Consider the following 10,134-nt stretch of genomic DNA (forward strand, 5'->3'; position numbering starts at 1 on the left):
TACGTTGCCATTTGTGTGTTTGCAGCATCCGTGCCGTTCGATTGTCGTCGCTTTGGCCAAGGCTGTGTTAGTGGGGACTGTTCGCCAAACCAGGCATTGTGTTCCTGTCCCACCGGCATCGCGGGCGATAATTGTGGTTACCTTACGGGTTGGTGTCATTAACATCCTAATGCTTTGGTCCAGCTTCATCAGTGAGAACTGCCGCAGTTTCTTCTGAATTAACCCATAGTTGATCGTTTTGATGAGGCTTGACTCATGTTTACTGAGGCTTAAAATAATATGAACTCACTCCGAATTAAACGCGCTATAAAAAGAGTTATAAGAAATGCATGGCCATACTTTGTATGTAGAACATCTGTCATGTTCTAGCTACCGGAACTTGATAATTGCATTGCAACTGCGGTCAATATTAGATGACGACTAGGCTTTCGGTAAGGGTTGTAATGTTGTAATTTGGGGAGTTGAGGTGCTGCGTTTGACACTGACTAACACCTCCTCATTGCAGCTGCTGTTGACGGACCAGGGTGTAGTGGCAAGAGCTGTGGGTCCAATGGACGCTGTGTGTCTGTGAGCGGACAGGGATATTGCGATTGCGACCCGGGTTATTACAGTGGCGATGACGGCACGTGTGAAATCAAACGCAGTAAGCACGCTGCTTAAAGCAGGGGTTTCTATCTGAGCAGGTGTATATATAAATTAGTCAGGCTAACATGAGATGAGTGAAGGAGGAGATGCCTGCCGTGTTTACTGTATAATGATTATTGTTAACACCATCTGCACATTTGAAACACGTGTTGTTGACATCATTGACAACTGCAAGTGAAAACGTCATCTGTAGCACACGTGTACACGTTCACGATGACGTCGCCCCTACGTGCAGCAAAGTCATCTTGCGAGGGACTTTATGAAACAAAGTGTTCAAGTAAAACAAATATTTTACTTTTTTATAGCAAACGTGACGTCATGTGACAACAACAAGATGACTGTGTGTTTCAACCCGATCAACACTGGCAGCCCTCTCATCACTGTCTCTGGCTACACCTCGACAGAATGCACGGCTAAGCTTGTGACGGATATCACTGACACCGAAGACAGGATCCCCTCCGACATACGTGGCCAGTGCATCACTGTCGGCTTCAGTGGAGACTGTGGGACGTACACCATCGAAGCCAAAGGAGCTGCAGAGGCATGTTTCTCTTTCTGCATTCCGTTATATTACCGATGATTAGAAACGACAGGGTAGTTGGTGATTGCTATTCATTGGTATATCTATCGCAGTAGTAAATCGTTAATCGGGCGGTTGGGTAGCCAAGAGGTTAAACCGTTCGCCACTCACTCACTCACAAACTCACTATAACGTTAAACATGATCCAACCAAAAGCGAGATTAAAAAACCTTAAGTTTCCGTGGGGACACGAGTTGTTCGTGAGGCAAGTGAGCATGTCGTGATCTAACAGTCGACATAAACAAGAGCTCTACACACTTTTCCTTTTGTTCGTGAAGTTTACACGACATACAGCTGTTACATTGAAAGAGCGGTCGTCACATTACCATGAAACTGAAGTTCACAACAATATGAGCAACACTTTTAGTCGTTCATACGTTTTTCACGAGACTTTATTTTTGAAATTGCTTGGATATGCCCACTCAGCTTGTGACAGTGGTGTAACGATGAGTCATCGCTGCACCGGATAAGCACACTGTCCCGGGTAAGCACACTAGTACTGTCCCGGGTAAGCACACAGCACCGCCTTCCTGGAGTATTGCTAAAAGCGGCACAAAACCATGACAGTTCATTCATTCGAAAAGTTTTCACTCTATGATAGTCACTTAAAACAGACAATAATTGTCCGTGGAAATCTTACGCCTTGTTTTTCTTTCTTCCAGTGCTACACGATGAGCTACTACATCCAATATAACCCCATGATGAGGACAGCGAGTGATGAGGTTGTCTATGGGTCCTGTTGCGTGAATTCGGCACGCGAGACCATCTCAACTCATGCCATTGAGGCAAACCCTGACACGTGAGTGTACAGTTCTTTGAGTACGTATAACACAGAACATTAATAGCAGTTTCGATACGATACATTGCATGATACCTCCTTACCATGATATCTACCCTGGACCAATTAGCCAATATAACCTCGTTTTTAGACCGTATGCCACGACGCCAAGAATTGCTGTTCCGTTAAATTAACTGCGAATGAACCACAGGAGAGACGGAGATAGTCGCCCCCTTCCAAAACAACCCTATCGTTGCTGATGAGTACTTATAAGAGAATGAAGTCTCTTAGTAATCCCGTTGCTTTGTTTACAAGTACAGTACCTGTGATGTCCCTCCTAGATAGCCACGCTGATGTCGTTTTTGTATGTCCAGGAAATTCGTCAATATACAGAAAGAGACAACTAATTTCTTTGGAGTTCGACTTAACCTTTTGAAATCGAACGGCCTTCCCCTTGAACAGCCGGCCCCCCTGAACCAGGTGTTTAGCCTGTGTGTGGCTGTAACAGACGAAGGTACGTTAATCTAAAGGTCAACATATTTTCACTGATAAATTATTCTTGATTAGAATTGGTTCCCAGTAACCTTTGCTTGTTGTAAGAGACGAAATATGATTGAACGGATAGTCGGACTCGGTGGGTCCGGGGAACACTTGAAAGGTCTACACCGCTTTCTACTTCTCACTTCCGAAATTATGTTTTTATGGTGGAAACTTGAAAGCTCAACGCCGCTTCCAACATTTTACTTCCGAACACCGAATGGAAAGATGGAAACCTCGAAGGGTCAACATCGTGTCTCACTTCCCACTTCCTTTAACATGTTTTAGGAATAGGAAACCCTGAAAGCCCGACTTTTCTTCCAATTTTCAGCAACATATTTCATAATTTAGAAAGCGAAAATTGCTAAGGGTTTGTTTCGCTCGTTACCGTTGGTTCTTTTTAAATGAGAAAGGGAGGGAGGAAACTGGGAAAAGGGGGGTATAAATGGGGTACATGATTACAACATGGTTATAACATCCTGTGTATAAAATGATAACATTTCATAATATAAAACGATGATATCACTCATCCATCTCCTTACGCTGGCAAATAAGTCAGTATATAAAATATTTCGTAATTTGAATAGCAACACTCAATACAGGAATTAATTACGATGACACAAGTCACATTTTATAATTGTACGCGAGAATATAGCCAAGTTATCCGGATTTCAGCTAACAGTGGTTAGCATACGTTGACTTTAGTCATTAATAAACGTCGTGAAACTGTCAACTCATTTTAAACCAACTAGGTCTTGATAAAATGTTTATGTTATCTCTTCATAAATAAGATGTCATAAAACTAGACCAGGTAAAATTTTAAACATTCGATTCACTTGACGATATCTTAGAAATAACAAAAATCGTAATATAGTGAAATTCACAGGTTTTGGGTTACTGTAAAATATGAGTCTTTGATAGTTGATGCTTTTTTAAAATGCATTGAAAACAATACATAACCCCTTACAACCGTGTACAGTTTCACATAAACTGACAGCCAAAAGAAACTTGTCCACTTAAAAATTAAGTTACAAAAATTTTAAAACACAAGTTCAATCTAAATGAATGTTGATTTTGTTGAGATTTTGATCTTTTCAAAACAATTTACTTCATGCGCCCATCGTTTGTTTTTTTAAACGAGAGTAAAGTTTCATTTAGACATCAGTATATTTATGATGAATGACAGACGAGCAGATGCAGATCGCGCATTATGTTCAAATTTTAGTAATCATTGATACTGTAATATCTAGAGCTCGTAACTACTGAGGGGTTACAGGTGGCCCAGTCGTCTAAGGCGCCGCGATTCGCTGTGCTGAGTTGCGTCCCCTGGGCACGCCAGAAACCTATGATTGTTGGTTCGAATCCCGATTCGCCCCCATTATGTTTTTTATACTCACACGCAAAAGAAACGCAAGTCGAGTATGCAGTATACATGTTATTTATTTTCAACAGTAAAGACAAGAAATACTAATAGGGCAAGATTGACAAAAAATTGACTGAAGACAGTTTAATGGATTAAAAGGCAGATGACATAATTGTTGTTTTTTTCAATTGTTAAGGGCTTACACAGTTTCGGGTCAATACCCAAAATGTCAGTCAATACCTCGTGTGACCATCATTGGCATTGATCACAGCAAAACATCTCCTGTACATTGAGTGGATCAGACGATTTGTTAAGGCCCTATGGATCCTCCTGCACACATCCAGAGCAGCTGTACGTAGATTATAGTTGTAGGGACTGGGTGCACATTGTACAGACGCCTTTGAATCTCATCCCACAAGTGTTTGATGGGGTTCAGATCAGGGCTGAGGGCTGGCCACGGTAGAACACGGATGTTGTGTTGTTGCAGAAAGACCATGGTAGCTCTGACAACATGGGGACGAGTGTTGTCCTGCTGGAAAATGTGTTGTTGATGTTGTGCAAAAAAATGGAACAACGTGGGGTCTGATCACTTGGTGGATATACCGCTGAGCAGTGACGCCGTGTCCCCGACCCTGACCAAGATTCAGAAAGCACATGGGTCCAAGTCTCGCATTAAGTCCGATCCCTGTCCATATCATGACGCTAGGTCCACCCCATGGATCCCTTTCCACAACGTTCCTGTCAGCGAAACGATCACCTCGACGCCGCCAATTTCTGACTCTTCCGTCTGCATGGGAGACACAAAGGCGACTTTCATCAGAGAAGATGACATGCCTCCACTCACGATGACGCCAATTGTGATGACCCTGTGCCCACTGAAGTCGTGCTTGTCAATGCCGTGGTTGGAGAACAGGACGACGTGCTGGTCGGCGACATCTGAGGTTGTTGGAACGGAGACGTCGGATCACAGTGTCCCGGCTAATGTGTCGATTATATGTTCCTATGGCCTGTCGAGCACTTTCACTTGCAGTTAGGAAAGGATGTCGCTGGTGTTGACGGGCAATCTACCGAACTTGTCGAGGTGTGGTGACCCTAGGACGACAGCTCCGAGGAAGTCATCTGTGGTCTGTGTAGCATTGTATCGATGCAGGAGACGGTAAATTGTGATTATGTTAACGTTGAAATGACGGGAAACATCTTGGACAGACTCTCCGATAGCCTGGTTTCTCTGAATTTGAGTTAGGCGTGGCATTGTTGACCAAGGAGTGGTAAGTCCAAGAATCTGCCACAGTTTTATACCCACTACAGTTCGTGCATTTTCGATTTCGTGAGAAATGGGTGCATGATACCCACATATTCATTGAAATGGTGCGTTTTGGCGATGCGTTTTTTATGTTGTGTTTTTACTAGGGGCGTCCAGAATGCAACCAAAAATATTGATAACACCATCAGGCTTCACTACATGCTAAAACTCGTATCAATTTATGGTTCCGTGTTTGTTACCTATTTGCTTAAAACCACTTGCGTTTCTTTTGCGTGTGAGTATAGATTTGTCAGCACCATACCCGTGCTCGTGATAAACGTCTGAGACCTGCATCACTTCGGGCGTTCCTTACACATTTAGCTGACACGCCGTGATAAAGCTGGAATACTGTTAAAAGTGGCGTTAAACTATTGTCAAATCATTGCACTGGCGAGAAAATGGCACTCACCTGCCTACTCGTTTTTATAGACAGGAACCTAGTCTGTTATTGCTCGTCATGTGTGAATTATGTGTAGATTTTAACTGATTAATGTAATATTGACTATTTATTTTAGTTAGAACATAATTAACACATATTTGCAGACTGAACATGAAAACAATATTGGGGCGGTGTAAACTCAAAGGATAATAGTTGTGATTTTATGTGATTACTCACATGCCGAACTGTTCAGCGACCGTCATGAAAAACACACCAGTTATTACAGAATGGCATGCAAAGTAACATATATATTTTAGTATATTATTGTGACTAATGACAAATACATTTTTATTATCCAGTATTTAAAGGTCATGCATCCTCCCATTAATGTACAGCAAAAAGATTGAAGATCAAATATTTGACATAATGAGATATAAAATATACAATTCTGGGTTCATTGACATATTTTAGGATGAAGATTTGCTGGAAAATAATCATTTCTCTTATATACATAAGGCGTAATAGATTTATCTCTAACACTGCAAGTGCATTTATATGTCAAAACATATGAACTTACGACATCTCGAGTGTCGTAAACGAGAATGTACGGTGTATGCCGTAAAATCTGTTCTTTCTCATTTTTGATAGAAGGAAGTTCATTAATGAAAAAATGGACACCAAAATTTCAGCTTTCCGAAGTATGAAATAGGAATTAAAAGTAAGCAGAAAATTCAAGCATATAAGGTTTCTATTTCCGAGGCAGATTTTTAAGGAAGCGTGACGTGAGAGTCGAGCTTTCGTACCTTTTCATCTTTCTAAAACGGTATTCGGAAGTAAGAAGTCTGAAGAAGAATTGAGATTTCAGGTTTCCAACTTTAAAGATAATTTCGGAAGTGAAAAGAAAGAAGCGGTGAAGAGCTTTCAATCATTCCGTTTTTCAAAATTAAATTTTTGAAAGAAGATTTGTCAAGTGTTACCCGCACCTCGACTTGCTTGATTGCATGTCATCGTACCCTGACGTCATAGACTGATCGCTGGTTTGTGTGATTCAGACTGAATTATTCATAGTTCGCCTTCATATAGCTGGGATATTACCCCATGCGGACAACAAATCAAACACTGAGACTGGATTGAGCATGATCTGTATGTTTTTGGTCTACTTTCAGCATACGATTTTGTGGGTCTTTTTCTCATCACCGCCCGTAACGAAGATTCCACGAGATCCGTCCAGACCTATGCTGATGGGTATGGGTGTATAACGCATATTATATAGGCAGCTTGTTTTCTGCTTGATATGTAAGGTTATATGACGCGAGAGAGAGGGGGGGGGGGGGGAGAAAGAGAGACAGACAGACAGAAAGAGAAATATCTTCGTGATAACACTTCCATAACACGTGGTTAACATTATAAAAATAAAAAGGCTTAATTTATTTACAATTCCACACTGCTTATCAAATTCATATAGGTATACGGTGTCAGATATTCACTCAAAGATATGTATCAAAAGATGCTCCAGTTTGTACAGATATGAGGCGAATTGACGTTGGATGGTTTCCAGATGTATCAGTCGATATTGTGATTTAATTCTCTTTCAGCCTCAAATAAAGGTGATAACATATCTGTTTCTTCTTGCATTTTCGAAATAAACATGTTTTTATACGTCACCAACTCAACGAAAAAAGATAAAATGTATTCTCTCTGAAATAAGCAACTGTTATAGTCGAAAACATGCTTATTACAGAGCTTACATTCTTTCGATAGAGGTGAGGTGAGGTGAGGTGAAACTGGGTTTTGACGTCGCGTCCAAGATTATTGAACTTATATAGCGACGTGCATGCACGCGTGTGTCAGTGGCTGCTTGTACTAGTCTGGACTGATGCCGATTTATAGTGCTAGCACACTGAGATACCATGCCGCAGTTTAACATGAATACTCGACTCAGACACAGTATACTGACTCCAAGCCGACCAGTCCTTGTTTTAGCCCCTTAATGCCGAGCGCCAGACAAGCACCATCTTTTAACGTCTTTTTGTATGACGCGGCCGGGGATCGAACCCCAGACCTTCCGCTCTCCGGGCGGATGCTCTTACACTAGATCCTTTCGACAGAGACTTTTACACAGAGTTGTAAAGCAGGTCCATATTTTGGGTACAGAAAAGCTAATTGCCAAAGTACATGGCATTTTCAATTCGTATGAATTCTCTTATAAGGGAACATGCTTGCTTTATATAATACACTTGTGAGTCATATTGTTCTTTGTATTTGCACATCGGTCGTATCTGTTGCAATATGTTATACACAGGTCACGTAGGTTCTACGAAGCATATGTCTATCCACAGTTATAGTAGTACATGTTTGGGTTGCTTTTCAGTTGCTATGATTACGGGGCCGAGTCCATCATTCACCGGATGCCGTATAGAGTTAACGCCAAGACTATCTGCATGGAATACAAACCAGGGTTTTTCACCCCAGGGCCCCCTGAAATGATTTTTGACATCGAATATAACCTGTGTCCAACTGCCAGACAGGATTTCTGCAAACTGGTACGATATAGGAAGGAAACCCACAGTCCCCGCCCTTTAAAGCGATTCTGTGAAATTGAATTTGACTGCACCATAAATATGTCAAACAATTTTGGGGTCCGTTTGTGAACAAAGTTGAAATTAATACCAATGCGTCTGTTGATGTTAATGCAGATGTAAGCCTTGATGATTGCTTGTAATGTACAATTGAGCAATATATTCTACAGAATTAGATAGACGAGGGTAACTAGTTTCATTTCTGCCATTTTTCGGGGGCATGGGTAGCCAAGTCGTCTAAGGCACTGCAATTCGTTATGCAGAGTTGCGTCCCTTGGGCACGCTTGAAACCTATGATCATGGGTTCGAATCCCGGTTCGCCCTGATTATGTTTCTAGGTTTGTCAGTGCCATACTCATTCTCATGTGTTTGACAAAAGTAGTAAACGTCCGAGAACTGCATCACGTTCCTCCCACATTGCATTGCTGACACGCTGTGCTGTAACTAGATTGCTGTTCAATGCGGCGTTAATACTAACTTACCCACTCTGACATTTTTCCACTTGGATTTATCAAGGAGTTGGTAACACCTGTATGTTTGTAAATATGTTCAAAGAAAGAATTGTAAATACCTTTTATCAAACATGGATGTCTAATTTAAATGCAAGTAGCAGATATGATGTGTATAGATCATTCAAATCCTTACTGGAGCCTGAAAAATATTTAAGTGTTTTTTGTAATTTAAATCTTCGTTCAACATTCACGGGTTTTCGTATGGGACTGAGTAATATTAGAGTAAATACCGGAAGAAGACAAAATATGTTAAAATCTATGCGTTTGTGTCCATTATGTAATATGGGTGTTGAGGACGAATTTCATGTACTTTTTATCTTTGAGTTTTACCAAGATATCTGAAAACGTTTTGTACCCGCTAAATACCTTAAACAGCAATGTACCACATCCCTTATATCACTTATGTCTAATCAATCTTCTGGTGTAATCTACAGTTTAGCTCAATTTCTCCATCAAGCACTCAATATTCGGCAAGAACTTGTAAATACAAATGTCTCCGAGAACGCACATATATGTTGAAAGTATGTATACATTGTGTGTATTTGTATATAGGCCGGAGGCCTTTCATACAATAAACGTATTGTATTGTCTTGTCTCTTGTCTTGACATTTTTCAGGAAACCGAATGTAACGATGCCGTAGAAAAACGGAAGCGCCGCCAGGCCATCGAGGAATCAAACAAGAATAACGCCGTTGCTAGAGTTCGGTTTGAAGGTGGACAAACTGCATCCGAATCTCAAGGTAGCTCGAATCACTTGACTGTTTCCTGCTACAATGAAACTGACGTTTTTTTATCACTATGCAATTACAACGTGACACCTGTTCAGCTGAAAAATGCACAGAAGAATATATTCCTTTTTAAAAATACATTAATCGCGGTGTGTAAAAGGCTGCAATCAAGAAACACGAAACTACATCTAGACCGTAGTTTTATTACCTTCATTAACTGTAGATGTAAGTTCCATAGCTCTATACCTACACACAGTCAAAGTATGGCTAATTAACTCACTCACTGTATCTACACGGATCCATAATATTTTTCCAGGCGCTGAAGCAGTAGCCCCGTCTGTGGCGGAGTGCAACACGACTCCCACCATGTTCGTCGCCATCATCGCCACATCCGTCATTGTTGTGCTGCTGCTTCTGGCGACAATCGTTCTCAGCTGCCTTCTCATGAAACGTGGGCGTCGTAAGGAGTTTGACGGGGATGGCTTCGAGACGGAGAAGAGCTCTCACAAACCACAATAGTAATGACGTCCGTTGCATCTATTGCGAAAATCCCGTATCCTCATGGGTACATAGCTACTACAACTCAGTCGTCCCTAATACAAATATGAATAAAATTTGCAGATCCATTTTACGTGTTTCAGTCATAATTTGGTATGGTAGAAAGCAAATTCGTTTTCGTATTACATACATTATATGTCAACAATCAGAAAGGTCACATGGTATGGCCTTG

General features: G+C 41.2%; 1 protein-coding gene across 1 annotated transcript; it reads left to right on the forward strand.

Annotated features, from left to right (window-relative positions):
• The first annotated feature begins 1,926 nt into the window (after positions 1 to 1,926).
• Positions 1,927 to 9,923, forward strand: LOC139465485 (uncharacterized). Its single transcript, XM_071247205.1, has 6 exons — positions 1,927 to 2,024; positions 2,378 to 2,517; positions 6,752 to 6,830; positions 7,957 to 8,128; positions 9,293 to 9,416; positions 9,721 to 9,923. Exons 1-6 carry the CDS (start codon positions 1,927 to 1,929, stop codon positions 9,921 to 9,923), a joined length of 816 nt encoding a protein of 271 aa, XP_071103306.1.
• Positions 9,924 to 10,134: the final 211 nt, after the last annotated feature.

Source organism: Haliotis cracherodii, unplaced genomic scaffold, assembly GCF_022045235.1.
Source record: "Haliotis cracherodii isolate W230 unplaced genomic scaffold, xgHalCrac1.p SCAF_18, whole genome shotgun sequence".
Lineage (NCBI taxonomy): Eukaryota > Metazoa > Mollusca > Gastropoda > Lepetellida > Haliotidae > Haliotis > Haliotis cracherodii.